Below are 27,695 nucleotides of genomic sequence, written 5' to 3'. Positions count from 1 at the left end.
GGGCTAGTGCTATTGACTGTTCATGATTCTCTTGTAACACTCTCATTTCTTTTCCCAATTTTTCTTCTACTTCTCTAATTTGTTTTTTTTTTTTAATCCTTTTTAAGCTCTTCCACGAATTCTTTTGGGGCCTGAGACCAAATTACATGTTTTTCTTTGAAGCCTCACATGTAGCCATTCTGGCACTATTGTCCTCCTCTAAGGTTCCTATCACCATAGTAATTTTCTGTAGTCAAAGTCTGGGGGTTTTTTGCTCCTTTTATGCCTTTTTTTGTGACTTGGTGTTTTTATGTGAGAGTTGGGTCTAGTCCTGCACTGTCCCAAGTTTTTGTGCTGGGGCTCTGAATCTTACTGCTGGCTTTCACTGGGCTTCAGGACTTAGCTGCTTGCTTTCTCTGTAGTGTAAGCTTCCCTTCTGGTTTACACTGGGGAGGTGGATCCATTGGCCTCCCCCCCACACACACCTTGCTGCTGCATTGCTATAGTAACAGTGTCTCTCTGGTGGCTGGTTCTGCAGGAGGGATCTTGTTGCTGGTCTGCCTAAGGGCTGGGGAAACAAGAGTCTCTCTGCTGGTAGACGCAAGGGGTGGGATCTCACTGTTGGCCAGCCTTGGGGTGGGGCTTCACTATTGGTCAGCAGTGGGATCAAGGCCTCTGGTGGCTTGTGCTGGGGGTGGGGCCTTGCTGGTAGATTGCCCCAGGCTTAAAGCCCAGCTTTAGACTCCCTGCTCCCCTTTCACCTTAGTAAGCCAGATCTTTCCTGCCAGGCTGGTAAGCTGCTTGCCTACTCTTGGATCGATTCTGAGGCAGTTTTCTGGTTGTTTGGAGTGGAAATCTGGGAGGGCTTCAGAGGGTTCCTTCCTCACTCCTCCATCTTGGCACCCAAAGTCCTTATGTCTCCATCCCAAGTTCTTAGGCACCTTCCCACCAAGGACCCAACCAACCCCAGGCCCCAGAGGAGCCCAGTGCCTAAGTCACTCCAGGCCACTCTCTTGCAACACTAGCTTTTATTCCATCAGGACAGAGCAGAGCTGGGCTTGGCCCTCACCCTTCTCAACAGGGACAGCCACCAGGGCAGGAGGTCAGAGGTCTCACCCCTGGGAGGGAGGCTAGAAAAACCATTGATTCAGAGACTGGGGACAATCTGAAAGACAGAGCTGAGGCTGCAGCAGCTTAAGGCAAAGGGTGGCTGATGGGGCTGAGAGCCTGGGACAGTGAGCATCAAGAAGGGGGCCTCCCCACCCCCAGGCCTGGAGCTAGCGGAAGTAGTTAGGACATTCATGGGCGACGAGGTGCCAGGCCTGGTCGAAGGCCTTCACCACCCCAGGCTCCAGTGGGCCCTCCTCTACTGCTGCCAGGTTCTGCTGCAGCTGCTCCAGCCTGGACATGCCCAGGATAACAGCGTCTCCACGGGAGCCCTGTTGAGAGAGGAGGGAGAGAACAAGATGTATATGTGTGTGTGTGTGTGTGTGTGTGTGTGTATGCATGTGTGGGCTTATATACACACATGCACATACACATAAACACAGAAGTATAGACATATCCATGCAAGATCATACTTAGCACACGCAAACACACACGTGCCCCTGTGCACAGACATACACACACCATACATGTAATACATGCACGGACACATATATGTACAAGCCTGCACATACATAGAGACACATGAACAAATACACACAGGCTGTCCCAGAAGTCTGTGCGCACCTTGAAGTGTGAACAGCTTCCACAGCTTTTAGGAGTTTACAGTGGCACCAAGACCTTTGGGACCCCCTGTGTCCAGCTGATAGGGTGATGCTGATTTGGCCCTTTTAAGGTTGCCAAGTGCTTTGCATACAATTCCTCTTTGGGGCCTCACAAGAGCCCTGGAGGGTGAGTTTTTATAATTACCTCCAGTTTTCAGAGGGGGAAGCTGAAGGCCAGAGAAATCAGGTGACCTGCCCAGGACCACCCAAACCGAAGTGCCTGAGGTGGGCCTCCAGCCCAAGCCTTCCTGACCCTGAGGTCAGCTCTCTATAGGTTCAGAGTAGCCAGCCCCTTGTAGTGGCAGGAAGGAGTGAATGAAGAGAAGGAATTCAAAGGCACATGGGAAGACTCCTAAGAGATGACTCAGAAGCAGCTTGGGGGTCCAGTAGATAGAGCACTTGGCTTGGAGGCCAGATGACCTGAGTTCAAATCCAGCTTCTGATACTTAGTAGCTGTGTGACCCTAGCTGCTGCCTGCCTCAGTTTCCCCAATGGTGTAATGAGGATAATAATAGCAGCTAGCTCCCAGGGTTGTTGTGAGGATCAAATGAGATACTATTTGAAAAGCACTCAGCACAGTGCTTGGCCCACAGTGGGAGCTCTGGGAATGCTGGTTCCCTTCCCCTTCAGAATGAAGAAAGCTGAGCCCAGAGGTGGAGAGGTAGCTTTTGTGTACAAAGTGAAAATGACAAGAAGACACCCTTAACCAGCTAGGGGTTTCAGGAAGGATACTTGGTGGGGTTTTCCATTTGTTTTCAAACAAATAGTTACCCAATTTTGCTCAAAAGCCCATTGGACCAAGGGCCAGAAAAAGTCCAGCAGAGATATTTCTGTGAAGGAAAGGGCATGTCCTCGACGTAATACAAGAGCTCCTAAAGGGCTGAAGACCCACTGGAAGAGACAGGATCCGGGGCCCCGGGGCGTTACCTGCAGCTGGGAGTGGTGGTACATCCACCTGAGGGCTGCGCAGGTCATGCTGGGAGCATTGGCCCCGTAGGATGCCGCCAGCGCTTTCTCCACAAGAGCAATGGCTTCAAAGTGAGATTTCTTCCAGTAGCTGTGTTGGATGGGCAGACAGGGAGGTTCAGTGGTCAGCACCCCCAGGCTGGCCTCAGTGTGGGGGGCTCAGCCTGGCTCCCAATCACAGGGGCCCTGACTGAGCCTAGGCCAAAGTACAGTCCTGACTCTACCAGTCACTACTCAGTGTGTGACTGACCACAGGTACTGTCCCCTGCAGACCTCCCAGGGAGGATGCCACAGTGACCTGCAGGCATGCTCAGTCTATCCCCCAGTGAAACAATCCATGAGCACAGGACACAGGCCTGGGGCACCCCTTGTCCCAGAACTTCACTCCTCTGGGGTCACTTGACCATGATGACCCATCCCATCCCCTGTGACACCCCAAGAGAGGGCACATTGTAGGAGTGGTCACCACATTCCGGGAAGGACACTGAGAGTGTCCAGAGGAAGGGGAGGCCCCTCCAGGACATGGCAGCCTTTCAAGGACCTGGGGCCAATTGGACTAAATCTGGGGACAGTGGGGGGCTTGAGAGCACATGTCCTGCATGGGGAGGGGACTTAGGCTCGTTCTGCTTGGCCCCAGGGGGCAGAACCAGGGGCACTGGGCAGCTGTCTAAACAGGGCAGTTTTGTCTCCATGTCAGGAACCCCTTCCTCACAATGAGAGGGGCCCCAAAGGGGAAGGGGCTGCCTGGGCTTCAGAGGGGGGTCTAAGGTCTGCAAGTGGGGGCTGCGGGTACACCTGTCAGGGATGGTTTCAGGGCATGGGGGGCTCTTGGTCAGGTATTGGTTAGAGCAGATGCCCTCCACGGTCATTCTAAATGTGAGATGTGGAATGGCTTCTCTGAGAGGTGGGCCAAAGGCTCCTAGCCACTTTACAGATGGGAAAGAAAGAACCAAAGATGATGCCTCATTCAAGTTCCCAGAGCTAGTTAATGATGAAAGCAGGCCTAGATTTCCAGGCCAACATTTTTTTTTCACCATCTATCTGCCAACAATGTCCTCTCTAAGGAAAGCTGGGAAGCTCTGATTAAGACCTAGGGACTCCTGATTCCAGGTTCAGTCCCAGCCATTCTGGCCATGAAGGTGAATTAATAAAAGCAAGGGAGATCTCAAGAGGGGAGTGGTAGGGTAGAAAGAACAAGGCATTTGGAGGCAGAAGACAGAGGCTCCAATGTGAGTACCAGCTACCCACTAGCTCTGTCACAATCAGCCAGTCTCTTCATCTCTGGTTGCCTCAGTTTCCCAATCTGTAAAAGGAGGGAGGGACTTCTGTTCTCCCTCCTACAATCCTGTAACCCCATAGGAGCCAGGATCACTGGAGTTAGGACAGTTTAAGAGGGTACCAACCCACAGGAAAGAGGACTTTAGGGTTTGAGAAGGATCAGAACATTCTCTCGTCTCTGACCCACTGCTAGCAGCAGCTCACCGATTCTGGTAGATTTCAGATAAATTCCTTCCAAAGAATCGGCTCTCGGGCTGTTTTTTGTCCTTGTCTTCATACTTGTATCTGCCAGTCAAGAGACCACCTATGGAAAGGATGGATGTTTAGATCTTAGGGATTGTACATGGGCTTAGAGCTCAGCAAAAGATAAAGGCTGCATGAGGTAGGGCCTCACTTTTCAATTTGGCAACAGTCAAGGAAGAAGTGGAATGAATGAAGAATCACTCATTAAACATTATTAAAAAGCAATCATCTTTACATGTAACAGGAAAAAATACTTTATTAATTTTTTTTAAAAAGGCAATCAAAACTAAGTGCTATAGACACAGATAGGAAAGCAAAAAAAGTCCCTGCCCTAAAAAAGTTTACAACTGAACCAGGGAAACAACGCATAAGACACAGCCAGGAAGAGCATTTTGGTGGCAAAAGTTACCAGGATGGTGAGAGGGGACACGGGAATAGATTGACTCATCCCATCAAGGGACGACAGCCAGGGTTCATAAGTTCTTAATTCTAGAAGTGGGAAGTGGGGTAGGGGTGAATCGGGAGGGGAGGAAGAGAAGGATAGTTCCTCCAGGTCAAAGTTGTCAAACTTGCTACAAAGGGGTAAAATCAGATTGAAATGTAATTGACCCTGGCAGCTAGGTGGCACAGTGGATAAAGCACTAGCCCTAGATTCAGGAGGACCTGAGTTCAAATCTGGCCTCAGACACTTGACACTTACTAGCTTTGTGACCCTGGGCAAGTCACTTAACCCTCATTGCCCCACCAAAAAAAAAGAAAAAAGAAATGTAATTGACAAATATTTACCAAAATAAATAAAAATACAATAAAACATAGATCATGTCACACTTTAAGTTACTATGTGACCCAAAAGGATCCTTATGTATGGATTAGAGTCTCCCCTTTCTAACTGACTCCACTGGGACACCCTGCCCCCATCATCCTTGGACATTGTATCTATCCTCTCCCCCTCCTTCAAGCTGAGCTCAGAATAGTGACTTAATAGGTCTAAGGAAGCCATAATAAATTCAGATCTCTGGAGCGATCTTCAACTTTAAAAAATGTATGAGTTGGTTAGTATAAATAGTATTTCCCCCATTTGTCCAGAGAGGCCCTAGACACACAGCTAGCAAGCATCAAAGTCCAGATTTGAACCCAGATCTCTTGACTCCATGTCCTCACTCTATTATCTGATCCCAGGGATTCTGGAGTCCCCTCCCCCTTTTCCTCATACCAGCCAAAGGGTTGAAGGCATAGAACCTCAGTCCAAAGTGACGCAGGCAGGGGAAGAGCTCTGTCTCCACTTGCCTGGTGGTGGCGTTGTACATGCCCTGGGAGGAGGGAGGAGAGCTCAGCTGGGGGGGCTCAGGGAAGGGATGATCCCCCAAACCAGCCCAGGTCAGAAGAAGTCACAGGCTAAGCACACTGGGGGCTCAGGCCCAGAAGGGAGGGCTTGTCTGACTCCTTCATTTGACAGATGGGGAAACTGAGGCCCAGACAAGGAATGGCCTTGGGTAGGAAGTGGCGGATCAGGACTAGAACCCTGGTATGTCCCCAAAGCCAGTGTTCTTTCTACCACAAAGCACTGGAGGTCAGAGACCTAGATCTGAGTCCAGCTTGATCATTTACTAGCCATGTGACCCGGAGGCCACTCCCTCCCTCCTCTGGTGCTGAGTTCCCTCCCTGCCCTGTAAAATCAGGGGCTGGGTTCGAAGGGCTCTCAAGTTCCTGTCGGGCCTGGATGGCAGAAAGGCTCCTTGCCCAGGGGTCAGGGTGAACCCAGTGGCCAAGAAGGGCCCCCAGGAGTCCCTGCATCATCCTGGGCTCAGGCAGCTCCTCACCTGGTACACAGTGGGCAGGATCCAGCCTTTGTTCTTGCAGAGGGTGCAGATTTTAGCTACTTCCCAGGAGGCATAGTTAGAGAGGCCCAGCTCTACAAACTTACCCTGCAGGGGGAGAGGGAGGGAGAAGAGACAGAAAGAGAGAGAGAGAGAGAGAAGGAGGGAGGGAGAAAGGGAGAGAGAACCTCAGGTCAGGGCTGGGCCCCTGCTCTAAGCAGTCCTCCCTCTATTTTACCTTGTGAGAAAGTCATTAGAATATCTTTGTGACTAGGGACTGTTTCATTCATCTCCAGCTCTAGCACAATGCCTGGTGGTTAGCAGTAAGTGGTTAATAAATAACCTTGAATGATTGATTGATTGAAGCTCTAAGGCCTCTCCAGCCCTGACATCCTGTGTTCTAAGGCCCTCCCTGCCCTGACATCCTGTGTTCTAAGGACTCTTCCAGCTCTGACATCCTGTGTTCTAAGGCCCCCCCTGCCCTGACATCCTGTGTTCTAAGGCCCCCCCTGCCCTGACATCCTGTGTTCTAAGGCCCTCCCTGCCCTGACATCCAGTGTTCTAAGGCCCTCCCAGCACTGCCAGCCTCTGCTCTCACCTCCTGGTGCAGCTCATTGCAGGCACGCAGAGTCTCCTCCACTGGCGTGTCATGGTCTGGCAAATGCAGGTAAAAGAGATCCACTCGAGAGCACTGCAGGCGCTTCAGGGAAGTCTCCAGCTGGGAGCGGATACTGCTGGCACTGAGTGTCTTTCCATCCAAGGGATTGGCCTTGGTGGCAATTTTCACTTGGGGAGAAAGAAGTGGTAGCAGGTGGCTCAGACTGAATTCACTTCAAGCACCAAGCAGAAAATCCTCTGCTAAGCCCTCTAGCCAAACAGCTAACTTTAACAAAATAGATGTTTATTTAAAGTTTTGAATCTCAAATTATTCTCCTCCTTTTCTCCCTCTGCCCCCCACACCCCACTTCCCTGAGGTGGTAAGCAGTCAGATCCCGGCTGCACTTACTTATACAGCTGACATTTGAAAAGAAAAATATTGATGTCTTTTGTTTTTCACCTCCTCCCAGTTTGCCCCAGTATCCCTCCTCCCCTTCCCAGGGATCCTTCCCATCTTCCTTTCTAGTGTCTTTTTAGAGGAGGTTGCAGGGTACAATCTTGGTAAGTGCTTAACACAGTACCTGGCCCAAAGTAGAAACTTATGAATGCTTGTTTCCTTCCTGTCTATGTGGACCCCATGTCAATCTGCCAGAGCCTGTGGACCCATTCTCAGAATAATGTTTCCAAATTAATTAAAAAGATTAATATTAGATTTGTTAGAAATTGGTGAAAAGAAAGATGGATTATTTTTTTTTGCTCAGTGTCACACATCCCCAAAAAGCTCTCCCTGGACCCTATGGTTAAAATTCCCTGATCTAGATGAGAGAATTCCAAAATCTAGAAAGGAAAAATGATTTGTCTAGGTCACCTGAACCTGGGTTTTCATGAAAGGCTCTGTGTGTGTGTGTGTGTGTGTGTGAGAGAGACAGACAGACAGACAGACAGACAGACAGGCAGGCAGGCAGGCAGGCTGGGGGGTGAAATAAATCTGGATTCAGAGTCAAAAGGGAGCTCAGCTGCAGACCCTGACTGTGCTACTTACAACCTGGCAAGTCACTTAACTACCGTGGGCCTCAGTTTTCTCATCTGTCAACTAAGGGATGTTATTGCTCACTAGCTCTGTGACCTTGGGCAAATCACTTCACTGGAGTTGTTTCCTTACACATTGGTTGGCCAAATGATCTGTAATCTCAAATTCTAGGTCTGGGGTCCCTATGAATGAGGGTGAGGGGGTTGAGAGAGTGGGGGAAGTCAGGAGAAGAGAATAAATGTCAAGCTGAACTCCAGGTTGGTCTGAGCCAGTCAGTAAGTTGTCATTTTTAATCTATTTCTCACACCTGTTACTGAGCCCCTCAGACTTGCATCACCAGCCTAACACGGCACTAACCATTATTAAGTAGCTACTATGTGCCAGATGCTCTACAGATAGTGCCTCATTTGATCCTCACAACCACCCTGGGAGGTAGGTGCTATTATTATCCTCATTTAACAGTTGAGGAAACTGAGGCAAGCAGAGGCTAAGTGACTTGCCTAGTAAATGTCCAAGGCTGCATTTGAATTTGAACTCGGGTCTTCCTGAGTCCTAGCTGCCCAAGGAAGGCCGTCCAACCACCTGAGTGGTCTCCTCCATTCTGTTTCCTACTCCACCCACCATTCCTCTCTCAGGAGCCAAGACTAAGATTGGGTCCTGATAGCAATTTTACTTTGAGCCACAGCTACAAACTGGAGAGTAGGACCCAGGCCAGATGGGTGGGGTTGGGGTGGGGAAAGAGGTGGTAGAAGGGAAGGGTGGTTAAAGGGCACTGATTAACAAGAAAGGGGAAAGATGATTCAAGGATCATGGGAATACAAGTTTCATACTGGAGGGCATTTAGAGGGCATTTAGTTTAAACCTGTCCTTTTGCAGGTGAGGAAAATAGAGCATGGAACCTCCTTGGTCTCAGTTTCCTCATCTGTAAAATGAGAGAGGTGGGATCTGGTGACCCCCAAGGTCCCTCCTTCTCTAAATCGCTCCTACACCCAGAGAGTTCAAGTACTTCCTCAAGGTCACAGTGAAAGTGTCAGAGCAGGCATGTGAACCCAGCCCCATAAAGGATACTGAATTACATAATTCATGTGTGTTCAGTCCTTTTGGGTGTGTCTGCATGGTCATGACCCCATGTGGGGTTTTCTTGCCAAGGAGACCAAGGTGGTTTGCCATTTCCTTCTCCAGTTCATCTGACAGGTGGGGAAACTGAGGCAAACAGGGTAATGAAGGGTCTGCTACGAACAGTGTTGCATTTCATTTTCCACAGAAAAGCAGCTGGGATGAAGAGATGTCATGAGACAGTTAGGTAGGAAAGCAAGGCCGGTAGAACCAGGGCCTCCAGGTCGCTTGGGCAGCTGTGGGATTGTAAATGACTGTTCCCTCTCCCCAGGAGAGCAGAAATTCATGCTCACATGGGGAGTAGGGGAGAGGGGAGTTACTGACCCAACATTTGTAAAGGTCGGGGGGAGAAAGCATCTGAGGCCACATTTGAACTCAGATCTCCCTGACTCCAAGCCTGGTGCTCTGTCCACTGTACCACCTAGCTACCCTGAGTTATAATACTGAATCCCAACCCCCACCCCCACCCCCATCCCTGGCCTCCTTCCATGACACCAGGATGAGATGGGCAATGCCCAAATGGGACAGCGTGGTAGAAAGAACCTCTGGGCTGCAAGTCTGACCCCATCTCTGCAGCTCCTTCACTATGTGGCCTGAGACAAGTCATTCCAATTTCTGGGCCTCAGTTTCCTTCTCTGTAAAATAGGGAATTGAACTCAAAATGAACTCTAAGGTCCCTCAGTGCTGACATTCTACTTTCTACGGTCCCTTTGAGTTCTGACAGTCTTAAAATCTGAGAAGGCAGCAGGTCGCAGAATTACTCAGGGAGGGAGGAATTTGAAGGTGAGAGTGGACCAGGACTGAAGGAGATGAGAGGGGATTCGAGGCTCATTCACTTTGCTGATGCCTACCAGACGTGGTCAGGGCAGCCCAACAGTCCAACCCCCAAGGAAGGCAGCCCAAGTCCCATTCAGGGCAGGGAGGACCCTCCCCGAGTCTCTCCTCCTCCCCCAAAGGAGGCCCTCGGGAGCATCACACACTTGAGACAGGACAGCACACATTGCCCAAAATTTCCTGTTCTATGATTGTCCTTCCTAAGACCGCCTGACAAGCAGGGAAAAGCTCCGATTGTGTAACGCAAGGTGGGGAACGTCTCCTCCCCTTACCTTTGGCCAGGAACTTTAAGTGCCTGGCAGGCTTCCACGGAGGTGCCGGATGGCATGCTTGGGGGAGGGGGCCCTTAAGAAGCCTAGTAGCCAAAGAGCGACTGGTGACGATTAGAATCCAGTTACTGCTTGGGGCCGATGGGCAAGGCCTCGGGAGCAGGGGCCCTCCCTCCAAAAGCCACCGGGTATGTGCCAGGTGGAATCAGAGTGAGGACAAACTGACTGACCGAGGTGGGAACGGACCCGGAATTGCGAGGTTCGGATCAGGGCAGGAGGCACGCCTCAGAGATGAGGATGCTGCGCTTCTGGCCAGGTGGAAGCTGGGGGCAAAGGTCGCAGGAGACCCCAACCCCGCTGTGTTGGCGGGGTGGGGGCAGCAGGGGGTGGGGTTGGAGTAGAGGCGGATAGGGAACCCAGATCCAAGGGACTGAGGATGCAAGTCCCAGAAGGGGTGGGCTGAGCTGCCCCAGCCTCGCGGCCCAGTCCAAGGGCTCAAATTGCTACACCGGGGCGGGTCGAGGCCTTAGGTGCACGGGGTCCGGGCAGGGCAGGGCACAGGCCGGCTTACCTTTGCTGCCGTCCTCCCCCAGGCCCAGGCCCATGCTGCCCAAGAAGCTCTCGGACTGGCCGTCGCCGTAGATGAAGGCAGTGTCCAGCTCGCAGTGGCCGCGCTCCAGGAAGGCTTGCACGGCGGCCACGCTGGCCGACCGGTCCATGCGCCAGCCCATCTCCATCGCGCCCAGCACGGAGGCCGGCTGGGCCTGAGCTCGAGTCTTCGAGGACATCACGGCGGCCGCACGCGGAGAGCACAGAGTACACTGGTGCACTGGAAACACTGAGCTGGAGGATGCTGCGGCGCGAGGTCCAGGAGACCGGCCCCGCCTCGTGACGTCACCGGGAGGCGGGTAGGAAGGGGCGGGGGGCGGAGCGGGCGCCGATCTCAGGGACCGTCTGCAAAGAGCCGGACGGAGGCGGACGCGGAGGCGGAGGAGGAGGAGAGAAAGGAGGAGGTCGCTCAGCTATACGGCGCCTCCCGGAGGGACGGCTGCGATCAGGTGACCAGAGCCCGCTGGACTGCCCGAGCCGGGCCGGCTGCTGGAGCCCTAGCTGCCGCCGTCCGAGACGCCGGCTTGCTGCGGTACGTTGGAGGTAGGGGAGCGGCTGGTCCAGGGCGGGTCGGCCCCGTACTCCCCGGAAGCCCCCAGTCCAATCCCCAGGGCCGCTGCCCAGAGCGGCCGGGGCTTCACTTTCTCTTCCCTCGGAGGACGCACTGTAAGCGCTTTGAGATCCGGGGCTTCTGCCGGTGCTGGAGGGGTAGGTATGCCCCGAGTCCTCCCAAATCCGGGCTGGATGCTCTTGGGATCCCCCTGGTCCGGCCCCGCGGCCCCGGGCGCCAAGCAGGCAGCAACCCCCACCCGCACCCCTCGCCCCGATACCCTTCTGCGGGGGCCGGCGTCTGGAGCTGGAAGCAGCCTTCCAGGGGAGCCTCTGGCCCAACAATCTCCTTTTTCAGATGGGGAAACCGAGGCTCGGGGCCAGAAAGGGATCTGCCCGGGGTCGTCCTGAGCTAGGATTCCAACCTAGGTCTTGTTTATCCCGGTCCCAGCCTGGAGTCACAGCCTTCAGGGCTGGGAGGGGCAGGGAAGGAGTGAAGCTTCCAGGCTGGGGTATCAATTATCTCTCGGGAAGGGCCCCAGTAATCTGGCAAGGGTGGGAAGGCAGTTCTGGGGACCCAGGAGTCCTGGGCCTCTTGTCCCCTCACCCGCAGTGCCCCCTCCCTTCCATAAGCCAAGCCGGGAATTAATGAGCGTGTCTAAGCTGTCTCTAAGGATGTGCTGGCAAATTTCCAAATATATTGTAAACATCCGGTCACATAGATATAGGGTAAGGAGTCAACTGTCTTACCTTGAATTTTCAAGCAGAATCCAGGTTTTCGAGAAGGCCTGCCAATCTGTCAACATTTATTAAGCACCTACTATGTGCCAGGCACTGTGCTAATTGAAAGAAATACAAAAAGAGGCAAAGTCGGTCCCTGCCCTCAAGGAATTTACAATCTGAAGGGGGAGACAATACACATATATAGACAAAAAGCTATCTAAAGGATGCATAGGAAATGATGGACATAGGGAAAGCACCAACCAAGTGCTAAGCAGTCTTGGGGTCTCCATGGCCCTGGCCCCAGAACTTTAATCTCTCAGAATAAACGTGCAAACCCAACCCTAGATTTAGAGATCTCCCCTAAACTCAGTTCTGTTCAATTAAAAGAGATTCTTCCCCCCAAATGGAGTCACCATGATAGCAATCAATTTAATTAGCATCTATTAAGCACCTACTGTTGGACATAGTTTGTACATAGTTAAATGTATGTTGTGCCTGTCACGGCACAGATGATTTCACTGTTAGTGTGTGTGTACTATAGAGATATACTATTAGTATATGTGGGTGGCAGCAGTAGAAATAGAACTACTAGGGGCAGCTAGGTGGTGCAGTGGATAGAGTGCTGGCCCTGGATTCAGGAGGACCTGAGTTCAAATCCAGCCTCAGACACTTGACACTTACTAGCTGTGTGACCCTGGGCAAGTCACTTAACCCCAATTGCCTCACCAAAAAAAAAAAAAGAAAGAAAGAAATAGCTACTAGATAGTCCATGAGGATTCCAGCCTCCATATCGCCACTTAAAAAACAAAACAACATATTAGCATCATCTATGTTTGGTTGTATTTTTACTTATTTTGTTACATATTTCCCAATTTCATTTTAATCCGTTGGGCAGCACTCAGAAGTGATGCAGGTCATGTGTGCAGACACTTCTGGTGTCTATAATTGATGAGCTATGCCTCATCCCTTGCCTTTTCCAGAGGCTAGACAGGGATTTCAAGGTTAGACTCCTCCAAACTACAGCCCAGGTTGGTTGTGTATTGGGCTGATCCAGGATTTTTGCATGGGCCCTAGGCCTTGTAAAGCCATAGTAGTGGCTGTGTTCCGGCACGTGAGGGATAGGCAGTGCTAAGCATCTTGGGGTGTGTGTGTATGTGTGTACACACAGTTGGGTGTTGGGCTGAGGAGGCATCATAGCTGCCTGGTTATTGGGGGGGGCAGGGTGCACAGTAATGGGGCTAGACACTCACTTGGGGGGGGTGTCTCTGGACTTGCTGAGGGCTCCTCGAAGAGGTCTGCTACTGACTCTGAAAATGTAAGCTACGGAGGAAAGGACTGAATGAAGAATGTGAATGTGAGTCGTTTTATTGGTTCCTCACTCTTCCATTCCTTGGCTCCAGAGGTTTTCTCGGGCTGCCCCCCCCCCCCATGCCTGGAACGCTCAAGGCCCACCTAAAAGTCCCATCTTTTACAGGAATCCTTTCCCCTCTGCTCTTAATCCTCATGCCTTCTGTCTCTTAAGTATTTCCTATCTAACCTGTACATAGCCTGTTTGTACATATTTGTTCTCACAGTCCCGGCCATTAGATAGTGTGCTCCTTGAAAGCAGGGACTGTCTTTGGCCTTCTTGTGTATGTTCAGAGCTTATGCTGTGCTTTGGCACACAGCAGACACTTAATAAATGTTTCTTGACTGATGAAATACTTACCAGGTGCTCAGCCATGAGGATATGTGAGGAGATGACCTACCCTGAGAAGTAGGGCCCAGGGAGGGCTGTTGTGTTTGGAAGAACTGGAGAAGGTGCAGCTAGGTGGAGAAGGGGATAGAGAGCCAGTCCTAGAGTCAGGAATACTCATCTTCATGAGTTCAAATCCAGCCTCAGACACTTACTAGCTGTGTGACCCTGGGCAAGTCACTTCACTCTCCATTTCCTCATCAGTCAAATGATCTGAAGAAGGAAATGGCAAACCACACTGGTATCTCTGCCAAGAAAACCCCAAATGAGGTCATGAAATGGGGACACAACTGAATAAGGAGGGTAAGGGCCAGGAAGGGAGGAACACAGGATGGCTAAAAGCCTGTATATGAGAGGCAGCCTGAGAGTAAAGTCATAGATAGATAGGTAGATAGATAGATTTATATATATCTAGTTATATAGTTATATATAAGCCAATAAATAAAGTGTGTTGCTGACCTTAAAGCGCTCTATAAATGCTCACTTATGTTATTAAGATAAATCATGCGGGGCAGCTAGGTGGCGCAGTGGATAAAGCACCGGCCCTGTATTCAGGAGGACCTGAGTTCAAATCCAGCCTCAGACACTTGATGCTAGCTGTGTGACCCTGGGCAAGTCACTTAACCCCCATTGCCCCGAGCAAAAAACCCCACAAAAACAAAACAAAACAAAAAAAACAAAGATAAATCATGCATGGAGCTAGGCTTAAGGGTGGTGAGTCACTGAGGCAATTATGAATTCACTGCAGAAGGGCCCCCAGGGACTTCCAGGTACAAAAGGGTTAAGTCCTCCAAGACATTTCCCTGAAGAAGATGTTTCTGATACTGCTTGGAGTCAGATGTCTGATAATACAGAACCATCTCAAACCCCCAGAGAAGTACTGGGAGAGAGTTGGAGTTTCCGATCACAGCACTTGAAAGGGACTGCACATCTTTTAATTGAAGGGAAGACGCAGTGAGTATCCACTGTAGGAGAAGCTTCTTAGCTATAAAATGAGATTGGGGAGAGTTTCTAAGGGGTCAGTTCACTCTCTCCTACCAATTTGGGAAGAGGCTCACAAGACTGGACATGGCTTCTGCTCTTTAAGGAAAATCCCATCTTCCCTTTTACTCAGAAATCAGCCTTTGGGTGTACCCTGGAAGCAGAATTATGCTCTGAATTGTCCCAGAGGCTTCTGGCGTCTCCTACTTAGTGTTCAGAGAAAGGAGAATGAGGCAGAAGAGATTTGATAACCTGCCTAGAGCCTCATAGGATATACAGCCTGAAGGATTCTGGGGGAGTAGAGAACACACCTCACCCCCTTTTGAGGAACAGGCATCTATTTATTTATTTATTTTAATTTAAGTTTTTTTTTTTTTTTGCGGGGCAACGAGGGTTAAGTGACTTGCCCAGGGTCACACAGCTAGTAAGTGTCAAGTGTCTGAGGCCGGATTTGAACTCAGGTCCTCCTGAATCCAGGGCCGGTGCTTATCCACTGCGTCACCTAGCTGCCCCCAGTTACATTCTTAATAAATGCCTGTTCCTGGGGGCGGCTAGGTGGCGCAGTGGATAAGCACCGGCCCTGGATTCAGGAGGACCTGAGTTCAAATCCGGCCTCAGACACTTGACACTTACTAGCTGTGTGACCCTGGGCAAGTCACTTAACCCCAATTGCCTCACCAAAAAAAAAAAAAATGTAACTGGTTTTTTGTTTCATTTTGTTTTGTTTTAGTGTTTAACACTTTTTAATGTGGCTGAAGTTTCAAGATGTAGCTTCTCTGATGCTAAATCTAAAGATTGACAGATACACAAAGATCCCACCCAAGGTTTTTTGTTGTTCTTTTTAACATTTTTTTGTTTATATTTTGAGTTCTGAGTTGTCTCGCTCCCAACCAAATATTAGAGAAGGCCAACATTGTGTGTGTGTGTGTGTGTGTGTGTGTGTGTGTGTGTGTGTGTGTGTGTGTGTGTGTGTGTGAGAGAGAGAGACAGAGACAGAGAGAGAGGGGTAGAAGAAGGAGGAGGAGGAGGAGGAGGAAAGAACCATACAATACATATTTCCCTCTATCAGTTCTTTCTCTGGAGGTGGGTGGTGTTTCCCTTCAAAAGTCCTTCATAGTTGATTCGAATGATCATATTACTCAAAATAGCTTAGCCATTCACAGTTACTCTTCAAACAGTATTGCTGTCGCTGTCTATAACATTCTCTTGGTTCTGCTCATTTCTCTCTGCATCATTTCATGCAAGTCTTTCCAGGTTTTTCTAAGTCCATCCTGCTCATCATTTCTTATTCCGTCACAATCATATACTGTGACTTACTCAGCTATTCCCTGATGGATGAACATCTCCTCAGTTTCCAATTCTTTGCCACCACAAAAGGGGCTGCCGTAACTATTTTGGAACATACAGGTTCTTTCCCGTTCTCTCGTCACTGTGCCTCCGTTTCCTGATTTGACCCTCGAGACAATCAGTGAGGTGGATGCCATCATTCATTCATTTATCCCCATTTTACAGATGGGAAACTTAAGGTTAAGAGGGCTGGGGTTTTTTGGTTGAATTTTTTGTTTTTATTTTTTCTCATTCTTATTTAGTATTTTATTTTCCACAATAACTTGTAAAAACAATTTTCTACCTTCATTTTAAAAATTGAGTTCCAAGTTTTCTCCCTCCTTCCCCAACCCCCTCATTGAGAAGGCAAGCAATTTGATATAGGTTATACATGTGTAGTTATGCAAAACATATTTCCATATTAGTCATGTTGTAAAAGAAAACTAGACCAAAATAAAAACCCAAGAAAAATAAAGTTTAAAAAAAAGTATGCTTTGATCTGTATTGATCTGTAGGAATCTGCTTCCAAAGTGGAGAGTACATTGTCCCAAGCTTCAGGGGTTTTGTACAGCTGTTTTCAGAGATACTTTTGGGGACCTGTAAGGTTTCAGTTCTTCCAAGGTGGTATGACCTAAAGAGAGGTGTGTTTACAACTCTCCTGGCCTGTGCTCTGGTCTGTGAGTGACGGACAGCCCTTTTTTCTGACCTGGAACTGTAAGGAGGGTGTCTGTTCCACTGTGACCACAGGCTCTGGTGTGCTAGTGCTCCTCCCTGCCCTGGGGCTACCATGCAGGACTGAGACCCAGATCTGAATATAGGCAAAGCAACAGAGTCCTGCCTGCAGTGCCAGCAAAGAGATCCCTGTGATCTCCTGACCAGCCGTTGGACCCCCTTACCATCTGTGGGCTGAGAGCTCTGGAAACAGCTGCTGCTTCTACTACTGCAGAGTCATTGGCTGCCAAGGTCTGCTCCTGGTTTGCTGGGGCCTGGTATGCACTGGCTCTGCCTGCCCTGGACTGTGCTTCACTCTCACTCATGTGCGACAGATGATGACATGATGACCTTCTAAGTTGTCTTGGGCAGGGAAATTGTTTCACCCTGTCCTTTTGTGGGTTTTGCTGCTTCAGGAATTGTTTCATGGCATTATTTCAAGGTCTTCCGAGGGGTTCTGGGGACAGCTCAGGTGAGTCCCAGCCTTTTCTCTGCCATATTGGCTCTGCCTCCAGTTTAAAGCTTTTAAATTACTTGCTCTGGTAAGTTGGATCAGCGATGCATTGGAAGGACCCAGTTCTTGCTGCCCCCAGAGTCCAGGACTCTATCCATGAGGCCACACTGTCTCAGTCTCAGAACTATGATCTTATGATCGTTCTTTCCTAATATGTTATGAAAAAATGACAGAGGAAATGGAAAAGATATCTGTAGAAGTCCAGGCTCGGGGCATCTAGGTGGCGCAGTGGATAGAGCACTGGCCCTGAATTCAGGAGGACCTGAGTTCAAATCCGGCCTCAGACACTTAACACTTACTAGCTGTGTGACCCTGGACAAGTCACTTAACCCCAATTGCCTCACCAAAAAAAAAAAAAAATTAAATGAGGGGGTTGGACTGTCTGGTCTGTGAAATCTCTCCTTGTTCCAGTGATTACAGATTTGGAGCAGAAAGAGGCCTCAGAGACTCTCCAACTCAAGGCCATTATCTCAGAGATTTCCCAGCCTCTCAATGCTCCTTGACTCCTGGAACAGCTGAAAGGCAGCTCCCAATGATTGGGACACAGCTGCCTTGGATTCCCAGAGAGCTCATCATGAGAAGTTGGGGATGAAGGGGAAGTTCCTTCTGTGTTTCTTTCACAACCAGGCACAGTCACATGACCCCAGCCTCAGCAGTTTCTGAGGGTCACTAATGACCAAGACCTTGGATGTCCCTGGGTTAGGGGTATCTGCAAACAGTGAGAAATGCTATTAACACCCCCGCGCCCCCCCCCCCCCCCCCCGCCACACACACACACACACACACACACACACACACACAAGGTGAAGAAGGAAGAAGAGCCCATGGGAGATCCGGGGCCAAGAGGAAATAGACCTCGTGGCTTTGGGGTGAATGGGACATTCATACAGCTCAGACTGGGAGGGGAAAGGAAGGTCCTGTCTTTGTGGGGTCATGAATGACACTGATTTTGGGCCACACTGAGGATATCGTGGTTTGGGGAATTCTCCCCACTGATACAGATAAACATAGAGTCTTAAAGACCACAAGACACTAAGTGGGCCATCTGGAGTCCCACAGCCTATGTTTCAGAGTCAGGATTTTAACCCAAGGCTCTCTGTTTACTCTGCTTCTCAGTAATAAAATCGGTGACACTTAAATCGGGGCTGATTTGTATATGTGATCTCCTCTGTTAGAATGTTATCTCCCTGAGGGTAAGGGCTGTTAGATTTTTGTCTGCTTAGGGCTTTGTGGGGTTTTTGTCTTTTTTTTTTTTTGTATCCCTAGCACTTAGCACAGTGCCTGACCCATTTCAGGAGCTTCATAGTGCTTGCTGACAGGACCAGACTTCACTTTGTACCTCAGCACTTGGTCTTGTGCTGACATGCAGAGGCAGATTAAGTTTAGAAATCATTTGATCCTCTTCGCCAGCCTGTGGAGTAGATGTTTTCATTATCCTCAGGTCCAGGGCAATTATCTGTAATTTGCTAAGGGTCCACACTGATGGTAAGTGATGGAGAAAGGCTCGGACTCCCACTCTATTATTCTCTCCACTGCCTTGTACCTAAGTAGGAATGGGAGTTACAACTTGTTCCCTGGATCTGTATCCAGGGCTGATTATCCCCTTCAGACCCGGGTAGCCATGGTGTCTGTTTAATCTGACTGTTCCTAGGAGGGCTCGGGCACTGGGGTTTATTCGAGAGTGGATGAGGTCAAGATTCGGGTTTAGAGAAGTGGCCCTCTTCATCCTCCTTCTAACCCTAACCCCCAGGAGCCTTGGAGGGCCTGCTTCTAGGCTGTGGTGCCTTCCTGCCACAACCTGAAGTCCTTTCGATCAGTCAATCAGTCACCACCACCACCACCATCATCATCATCACTCCCCATCCATTTAGCACTTTACTGTTTACAAAGGTTTTTACATGTTATTTCACTTGATGCTCACACTAACCCTATAAAGTAGGAGTTAAAATTGCCATTGTACAGGAAACTTTGGCATCATCACCACCATGATAACATTTATAAGGTGTCAGGCACTGTGCTAAGCACTTTGCAGTTATTATCCCATTTGATCCTCCCAACAACCCTGGGAGGTAGGTGCTGTTATTAAACCCATTGTTACAGGTAAGAAAACTGAGGCAAACAGCACGTAAATGACATGCTGAGGGTCACACTGCTAGTAAGCGTCTGAGGCTGGATTTCAGTGTAGGCTTTCCGGATTCCAGCACCCTGGTCCACCTAGTTGCCTGTCATGATAGATAACATTGATATAGTACTTTAAGGTTCATAACTGTTTACTCCTTTGACTCTTTCAGAATCATTTCTACCCCCACCATGATCTGGAAGAACTTTGGCTCCAGGGTGCTCGCCGCTGAGAACTTCTCCAGCTGTCCCAATGGATCCCGCTGGATCTGGGATGTATTCAACGAGTGTGCCCAGGACGGGTGGGACGTAGCCAGCGTGGTCCTGGGCCTGTCTTCCATAGTCTGTTTTATTGCTGCTGCCTTCCCGTAAGTAGAGCCAGGGATCACACGGTCGGCAGGCACTGTCGGCCTTGACTCTCTCCTGAGCTGAGGACACAGGGACTCTTAACCTGGGCAACGGAAGAGAAGAAGCCCTGTGGGGGTGGGGACAGAAGCAGGGCAGGCAGCAAGGCCTCTGGCTGCCTTCTTCAGAGATCTGAAGGGGTATCAAGTGCAGAAGGCTTTGGCCCCAAGAGACAGACCTGGGACACAGTGTGTGTGCGTTGGGGGGGGGGTTACAGAGAGGCAGAGTTAGGCTGACATCAGTAACTGAACATCAGGTGCAGTCTGCGGTGCAGTGAACGGCTTTGGGAGGTAGTGAAGTTACCCACCCCAGGACCAGGTACCTGGGAGTCCCGCTCCTGAGGGATCTTGTAGACAGGATTCGTGGTTAGGTCCAGCCCCAAGGGTCTGCGATTCTTCTACCTCCTCCCTTTCCCTGCTCCAGACTCCCCCTCCCCTTCCGCACAGACCTCAGCCTGAGCATTGAAATGGTTACCTGATCTTCCTCGAGTGTTACTCAGCATCTCTGAGCTGCTGTCACCTCTGCCTTGCCCGATCAGGCCTGAAGCCAAACCCAGAGTGAGACTAGCAAGTGACCTCTTCTTAGCCCTCTGCCATTCGTTATTTCCCATCCTGAATGAATGAATGAATGAATAATGAATGAAAAAATTAGTCAAAAAGAGTTTATTAAACATTTACTATGTGCCAGGAAACACGCTGAGCTCTTAGGATCTGATGGAAAGATACCAAGAGGCTATTTGTCCTCTCCTTGATTTTTTTCCAATGACATTTATTATTATTTTGGGGGGAGGCAATTGGGGTTAAGTGACTTGCCCAAGGTCACACAGCTAGTGAGTGTCTGAGGCTGGATTTGAACTCAGGTTAGGGCCTATGCTCTATATGCTGTATCATCTAGCTGTCCTCTGATGACATTTAAAAGTAGACTGGAGCCAATCTGTGAAGGTCTTTATTTTTATTTTTTTATTATTATTATTATTTTTTTTTTTTGGCAGGGCAATGAGGGTTAAGTGACTTGCCCAGGGTCACACAGCTAGTAAGTGTCAAGTATCTGAGGCTGGATTTGAACTCAGGGTCTCCTGAATCCAGGGCCAGTGCTTTATCCACTGCACCACCTAGCTACCCTCTGTGAAGGTCTTTAAATGCCAAACAGAGGAGTTTGTTTTTGATCTTAGAGGCAAATAGGGAGCCATTGAAACTTTTGAGCTGGGGAGTGACCTTCTCTGCATCTCTGGCCTCACTTCCTCTGTTTTAAACAGTTAACAGAAGGAGGTTTACTTAGCCATGGTAGGGGGAGGATCTTCGGATCTGGGAAAGGCTGCATGTGCAAGATAAAGCATTGCTTCATGTGACCTCAGCAGATGATCTAGGCTCAGAAGTCTCAGGAGGGGGCTCCAGGGTCCTGGGTGACCAGGAAGCTATGCCTCAGCCTCAATCCTCTGAGCCAGTCAAATCTCCATGACCATTTTTGTTTGTTTTTGGTGAGGCAGTTGGGGTTAAGTGACTTGCCCAGGGTCACACAGCTAGTAAGTGTTAAGTGTCTGAGGCCGGATTTGAACTCAGGTCCTCCTGACTTCAGGGCCAGTGCTCTATCCACTGTGCCACCTAGTTGCCCCCTCCATGACAATTTTAATGTATTTTAAGGAAAAATTAGCCTACCTTGTGTGGAGGAGGGGAACATGGTCCCCACCCCACCCCATGGTGGTAATGTCCTCCAGGTCTTTTAGATCAGGGGTATCAGACTCAAAGAGAAATTGGGGCCACTAAACCATATGCCACATAGTGACATATTAATATTATCTACATTTCATTGCATTTCTGTTTGTTATATTTGAGTCTGGCTTGGGCTGCCCTTGAGGGTATTGTGGAGGGGCCCTTGGCCTGTATGTTTGACATCTCTGCTTTCAAGAACCCTCCAATGACTTTTAGGACCGTTACTGGACAGCCCCAACCTTACCTCTCCATTACATCGTATAGCCAGTCAATTACCTCTGTGGCCCCTCTTCATCCACTCCTTCCTCCCCGTCCTGGTGGCCACCACCCTAAGTCTCCCTGGACTAATTCAATAATCACCTCCCACGTCATCCTGCTTATACTCTTCCCCCTCCAGTCTGTCGTTTATGCACTTGTTAGCATAGTCTTTCTTCCATAGAGGGGCAGTATACCACTGTGGGCTAGGCTTTGAGTCAGAGGAGCTGGGTTCAAATCCCTGTTCTTATTATTTGTATGATCATAGGACACTCCCGTTATTTCCCTAGGTCTGAGTTTCCCCATCTGTAAAATGAGAGGTTAGACTGAATGCCCTTTGAGGTCCCAGCCAGTTCTAGATTAATGACCCTATGAACCCAAGTTCACCTAGTACTTTTGAGTCAGCTCCAGCATCACTGGTACCCAGGCAGGCTCTGGGTCAGAAGAGATCGGGTGTGGAAGGAACAGTCCTTGTTTTAAGAACTGAGTGGAACCAGGGTGACAGCCTTCTCTGTCTTCCACAGCCAGTACGTCAAGGCCTGCAGGACGGGCAACATGGACCAGGCCATATCCATTTGGTTCCTGATGGGTTGGCTGGGTGGAGACTCTTGTAACCTCATTGGCTCATTCCTGGCCAATCAGCTACCTCTGCAGGTATCCCTTCATCCTCACCCCTGAGATGGCTGGGCAGGGCAGGGCAGGGCAGGGCAGGTGGATGGGCGATGGGCTGCCTCACCCTGCCTGGGCCTAGCCTTGTGGGGTGGCCTGTTGTAAGAGCCTGGGGCTGGGAGCTCTGCCAAGGCCAACAGTGACCTGTGTGGGCCCCGATTTCTTCATCTGTAAAATTAGGGGCATTGTGCCATACAGTCTTTAAAGTCTGGGTGCGGAGGTGGAAAGAGGGCCAGGAGTCCAGGGAGTCAGGGGAGACTTGAGTTCAGTCCTGCTTTAGACACTTCCTAGCTGTGCCCACCTCTGTGGGCCTCACTTTCCCCTCTAAGTCTCATTTCCTTAATACTGGCAGGCTTAGAAAGGTCTTCACTCACAACCACCCTGTGAAAGAGGTGGTGTAAATATTACTATCTGCATCTTACAGATGAGTGAAGAGATGTCCAGAGAGGGGGGAGTGATTACTCAGGGCCCTTCGGCAGAGTCTGGACTCAGGCCTGGGCATTCTGACTCCAAGTGGATACTAAGGCAGATCATAGTCCCTTTCTTAATGTCAGGTGGGAAAAAACCCCATTGACCTGCTGCCATCTTGGGGATTGACTAAGTCTCTCCAGACTTAGCCGGGTTGGTCGCTGTACAATAGACATACACTTGGGCACTAGGCCCAAGGCTCAAGCCTTCCCCATGTGCCTGGGTTTCCATTTTACCACCTTCCCCTTGAAAGCCCAGGGTCGTCCTTCCTGCCTTCCCCTCTCTCTGTGAGGGCATCATTGGAGGCTCCAAGACCTATCTGTACTTCAGGAATGAGAGTTAGCAGACATCTTGGTTTTTTGGTTTGGGGTTTGTTTTGTTTTGTTTTGGTTTTTTTGGTGAGGCAGTTGGGGTTAAGTGACTTGCCCAGGGTCACACAGCTAGTAAGTGTCAAGTGTCTGAGGCCGGATTTGAACTCAGGTGCTCCTGAATCCAGGGCCAGTTCTCTATCCACTGCACCACCTAGCTGCCCCTTTTGGGTTTTTTTGTTTTTTTGCAGACTTACACTGCCATCTACTATGTGCTGGCCGACTTCTTAATGATATCTCTTTACTTCTACTACAAATACAAAAACCAGCGCTCCTTAAGTAAGTGTGTGTGTGGTTGGGGTTGGGGGTGGGCAAGGGGGGAGAGGGGTTCTCTCATTTGAGGCTCCAACAGTGACTGGGAAGGAAACAGATGGCCTGTCTACTGGGTCTGAAGGAGAAATTTCAGAGGCCCTATCTGGGGTTTTGAAGTCTTTATCTACTAAGATAGGGAGCCCTAGAGAAATAATAGATCTCACCCTCCAGGACCCTCTTTGGGCCTTGCCTAGGGCTTCTCCTTCCTTTTTTGATTTTGATTATCTCTGGGATTTGCCCTCTGACAAGCCCCTCTTCCTGGCCCTGCTCTGCTCTACCCATCACCACCTAATTCCTCGTTGAGATGAAATTCTCCCCCAAAACGGTTTTAAATCTCCAGAATTTCAGTTTAAACTCCCCCTACCCCATCTTTATTTAGCCTCCCAGATTTGCCCTCGGTGGCATGCCCCACTGAAGTTCAGCTGCTCCCATGCACCTCCCCCACCTTTGAGCAGGCCTGGGACACGGCCCAGATCTCTAATCCCCAGTCTTGTCCTGTGTGCAGTCTCAGCCCCCATCAACACAGCCTTCCTGTTCATCTCCTTCGGGGCAGTGTCAGCCAGCCCCCTCCTCCTCCAGCTCAGCCCCTCTGCCCCACAGGAGGTCTTCCGGAGCAGGACCCTCCTGTACACCGAGCCCACTGATCAAGTAAGGACCATGGGATGGGAGGGAAGTTAAGGGGAAAGGAGCTTTGATGGGGGAAGGGGTGGAGGCAGGTCCACTGTGAGCACAGGCACTGCCTCTGGTCCACAATGCCACGGGAGCTGTTGAGCAGTGGGTCGGCTCAGTCAGGGTGATCCCCAATACCCAGAGTGACTCCAGTCTGTCAGAAATCAAGCTTGACGCATGGAGTCAGATCCCGGCTCTAACCCACTTGATGGGGAAATGATGGGATCGTAGATTCAGGGCTGGCAGAGGCCTCAGAGAACTTCTCGCCCAAGATCTAGAGGCACAGAGGGCATGGGTTCGGTCGTGGCCCCTCCACTTACTGGCTCTTTGACCTTGGGTGAATCAGGTGACCTCCCTGAGCTGTAGTGTCCACACTCTCCTAGTTGATGGGGCTGGGCTCGGTGGTCCCTGAGGTACCTTCCGAGCCCAGAGCTGGGATCTGATGAAATGGGAGCTGTCACTTGGGAACGTGAGGTCTCCCAACAGCCGGCGCTTTCCTCTCCTCCGCCCCAGCCTTTCACCAAGCAGGAGATCATCGGCTTCACCATCGGCTCTATCTCTAGTGTGCTGTACCTGACGTCTCGTCTGCCCCAGATCTACACCAACGTAAGTACCCTTGTGGGGAAGGGCCTCACTGCACCAGGACGCCAGCTCGCGCCCTCTGCGTCCTTTCCTTGTCTTCCCAAAGGGCCCTTCCAGCTCTCCTCGGCTGTCTGATCTGGTCTCTGGCCTGTCCTGCCAGTGGAGTCGTCCACTCCCAGGGATGGGTGGTAATTAGAGTCAGCTAGAACCTCTTCCCCATACAGAGTCAGTCGAGGTGTGCCCGGTGATAGCATCCTCCCCACAAATGGTCCGGAAATCTTTGGGGCCTCATAGATGGAAACTGGGGACTGGTTGGGACTCCCTGACTTTGGGAAGGAGCCAGAGCTCTGGGGTCTGGGCCCAGTGAACTGGCTTCTTGGGGTTCACTGTGGAGAAGAGTTCTAGCTCTGGGTGCTAAGGGATTGGGAATTGGGATTCCTGGGTCCCACACTCACTCAACACCTTGGTTCCTTCTGGGTTAGGTGGCTGCCCTTGGTTTCAATGGGGGCCGGTGGTGAGGCCCTTCCTTGGAAGGTTCGAAGGCAGTGGGGTGGGCCCAGGCTCAACTGGCTCTGTTCTGTTCTCCAGTTCCAGAGGAAGTCCACCCAGGGTATCTCCTACTCCCTCTTTGCCTTGGTGATTTTGGGCAACACCACGTACGGGCTGAGCGTGCTGCTGAAGAATCCCGAGTCTGGGCAGAGCGAGAGCAACTTCTTGCTCCACCACCTCCCCTGGCTCATCGGCAGCCTGGGCGTACTCCTACTGGACATCATTGTATCCTTGAGCGGCAGCCGCCAGCAGCGGACGGTGGGGGCCCCAGGGCCGCGCATGGGGGTGGCTGCTTGCTTCTGGTGAGAAGCGTCCAGCCACGACTGTTACTCACACTGAGCCCTAGCTTCCCTTCTGCAAAATGGGGATGATAATATGGGCCAGTGCCCACCCGGGGCTCTTGTGAGGTGAGGGCTCTGCAAGCCATAAAGCAACATGGAGCTGTGAGCTCCTGAAAGGCAAGTACTGTTATGTATGGGAGCTGGCCCCAGGACCCAGCAGACAGTGAACAGAGAGCCAGACTCAGAACGAGCTAGCACTGGGTTCAAATCCCACACCGGCCGGGTGCTGGCTGTGCGACCCTGGGCCAGAGGTTTCACCCCCCACTGTCCCCAGACTCAAAGCTGCAGAGAAGGTGCCCACCTACGCCGATGGAAGGGTCTGTTTGTGCTCTCCTAGTTTTAGTTGGAGCAGGAGACAGGCATGGGGGAGGGGAGGTTGGCCTGCGGAGCAGAGCCTCCATTTCATTGGAATGAATCCCCACTGATCCATGCAGCCTGGATTCAGGTTCAGGTGGGGGCAGGGAAAGATCCACCTTCGACATTTGCTGGCTCTGTGACCCAGGGCAGGCAGCTGAGTGAAAGTCCCCAGGACTTAGCATCAGAGTGGAGGCTCTAGAGGGCAGGGACCGTTTTTTGTTTTTGCAGGGCATTGAGGGTTAAGTGACTTGCCCAAGGTCACACAGCTAGTTAAGTGTCAAGTGTCTGAGTCTGAATTTGAACTCAGGTCCTCCTGAATCCAAGGCCAGTGCTTTATCCACTGCGCCACCTAGCTGCCCCATAGGGACTGTTTTTGCCCTTCTCTGTGTCTGAGTTGGCACAGCGCCAGCACATAGTAAGAAGCATTTAAGAACTGTCTGTTGACTGGCCAGGTCCTGGGCTGGTTGGGATTCTGGTAGGGGAGGAGGCCTAAAGGCAACCAGTGACATCACAGACCCTTTATCTTTCTCCCGTAAGTCTTCACCGAGTGCCCAGGCCCGTGCTAGGCCCTATACGGGTTGCAAGGGAAGTGGAAGGCACCATCCCTGCCCTTGGGGAGTTTACCTTCTTTTAGGGAGCCAGAGGGGCATCAATGGAAGTAAATAGAGTGATTTGGTGGGGGGGAAGTTCTAAAAGGGTCCCTCCCTCACAGAGTTTGCCATCCAACATGGGATTAGGACAGAAAAATTGCACTAATGTTCGCTGTTTCATGTCTCTATCATGTATGTAAAGAGAGGTGTCAGTGAAGTGTCCTCTGAAGTCATGGGGGGAGTCTGGCGACCTTTGACTTTGGCCCCAAAGGCTATTCAGGAGAGGGGGTGGAGTAGGGGACATCCCAGGATAAGAGCATGAGGAAGGGCTGAGATGCTTCCGAGGTGGGGGATGGGGCAGGGAGCGCAGCAGGGAGACAAGGGGGACCCTGGTCTGTGGCTGTCCTTGACTTCGGCCCCCAGATCTCCATTCAGTTCTTCATCTACAGACAGCAGCCCTTCTCCCCTGAGAGAGAGCCCCTGCTGGGCCAGCATCCCAGCTGACCATGTGCCGAGGCCAAACCCGGGATGGCCAAAGGAGCAGGCAGACACCGCGGCAAGGAGGGGAGCTTGGAAGGGAGATGGCGTGTTGCCTACCCCGAGTCAGGATGAGTTTGGGTGCTAGGAGGAGCCTGGGATGGTGGGGCAGAGGAGAGCCCTGAATGTCTCCTGTCTCTGGCTGCTCTCCTGCCCTCCTCTGCTGTCACGTCTCTGAAAGCCTCTGTGAGCCTGCTTCCCTCCTTCCATAAGCCAGGACTTGCCTCCCCAGGGACCAGACCCCACTGATCCCCAGCTTAGATCTTGGGCTCCTGGGCAGGGCAGGATGGGCTGGGATCACTAGGGTATATCCCGTCAGGCCCTCCCTCAGCTGGGCGGCACTCTCCCCCCACCCCTGACCTCTCCAGGGGCTGGCCTCTGGTCCCCACAACTCAGCTAGCAGTTTCTCCTTCCCTTCTATTTTACCTAGCACCAAACTTACTAATAAAATCCATCCAAATGGATAGCCCTCTGCTTGTATTTCTTTATTCCAGCTTGGGGGGAGGTGGATTTTGTCCCAAACCCTCGGGGTGTCCTCTGCTGCTCTTGGGGGGGAAGAGGAAAAGCAGAGTTCCTTTGGCAGACTCTGGGATTGACATGCCATGGCCCACGGGCAGGGCCTCAGTGGTCTCCCAGCATGCAGGTGGCCAGGTGAGGCTGCTGCAGACCACTCCCTCTGAGCATCATTTGTAGAGAGAAGAGGACTCTGTCCTGTGGAAA

At 50.8% G+C, this 27,695-nt stretch overlaps 2 protein-coding genes across 5 annotated transcripts; one reads left to right on the top strand and one right to left on the bottom strand.

The window, feature by feature from the left end:
• Positions 1 to 992: 992 nt before the first annotated feature.
• Positions 993 to 10,686, bottom strand: LOC122749649 (aflatoxin B1 aldehyde reductase member 2-like). Its single transcript, XM_043996107.1, has 7 exons — positions 10,470 to 10,686; positions 6,651 to 6,838; positions 6,056 to 6,160; positions 5,449 to 5,545; positions 4,197 to 4,296; positions 2,676 to 2,805; positions 993 to 1,418 (listed from the first exon to the last, which is right to left on the bottom strand). Exons 1-7 carry the CDS (start codon positions 10,684 to 10,686, stop codon positions 1,257 to 1,259), a joined length of 999 nt encoding a protein of 332 aa, XP_043852042.1. The 3' UTR covers positions 993 to 1,256.
• A 165-nt stretch (positions 10,687 to 10,851) lies between these two features.
• On the top strand, positions 10,852 to 27,439 carry SLC66A1 (solute carrier family 66 member 1). 4 transcript variants are annotated; one of them, XM_043996111.1, is made up of 8 exons: positions 10,852 to 11,039; positions 19,338 to 19,532; positions 22,058 to 22,187; positions 23,230 to 23,317; positions 23,856 to 23,998; positions 24,533 to 24,625; positions 25,190 to 25,375; positions 26,862 to 27,439. In XM_043996111.1, the coding sequence occupies exons 2-8, from the start codon at positions 19,357 to 19,359 to the stop codon at positions 26,940 to 26,942; spliced, it is 897 nt and encodes a 298-aa protein (XP_043852046.1). In that variant the 5' UTR covers positions 10,852 to 11,039; positions 19,338 to 19,356; the 3' UTR covers positions 26,943 to 27,439. The 4 variants fall into 4 exon arrangements, with proteins under 4 accessions (XP_043852046.1, XP_043852045.1, XP_043852044.1 ...); XM_043996110.1 differs by having other exon boundaries at positions 10,852 to 11,050; XM_043996109.1 differs by having other exon boundaries at positions 10,944 to 11,215; positions 23,308 to 23,317.
• Positions 27,440 to 27,695: the final 256 nt, after the last annotated feature.

This window comes from Dromiciops gliroides, chromosome 3 (genome assembly GCF_019393635.1).
Source record: "Dromiciops gliroides isolate mDroGli1 chromosome 3, mDroGli1.pri, whole genome shotgun sequence".
Taxonomy (NCBI): Eukaryota; Metazoa; Chordata; class Mammalia; order Microbiotheria; family Microbiotheriidae; genus Dromiciops; species Dromiciops gliroides.
Note: the sequence above shows the minus strand (reverse complement) of the source record. Positions and strands in the feature narration are given on the sequence as shown.

What these genes read in the sequence shown, in the direction of transcription:
- LOC122749649 (XM_043996107.1), bottom strand. Translation starts at nt 10,686, where the DNA reads ATGTCCTCGAAGACTCGAGCTCAGGCCCAGCCGGCCTCCGTGCTGGGC. An exon ending in TGCCTTCAACCCTTTGGCTG is followed by an intron (nt 4,297 to 5,448) that starts GTATGAGGAAAA and finishes TCCTTTCCATAG; the next exon opens with GTGGTCTCTTGACTGGCAGA. An exon ending in TCTGAAATCTACCAGAATCG is followed by an intron (nt 2,806 to 4,196) that starts GTGAGCTGCTGC and finishes CATCCAACACAG; the next exon opens with CTACTGGAAGAAATCTCACT.
- SLC66A1 (XM_043996111.1), top strand. Translation starts at nt 19,357, where the DNA reads ATGATCTGGAAGAACTTTGGCTCCAGGGTGCTCGCCGCTGAGAACTTC. An exon ending in CAAAAACCAGCGCTCCTTAA is followed by an intron (nt 23,318 to 23,855) that starts GTAAGTGTGTGT and finishes TCCTGTGTGCAG; the next exon opens with TCTCAGCCCCCATCAACACA. An exon ending in ACACCGAGCCCACTGATCAA is followed by an intron (nt 23,999 to 24,532) that starts GTAAGGACCATG and finishes CCTCCGCCCCAG; the next exon opens with CCTTTCACCAAGCAGGAGAT.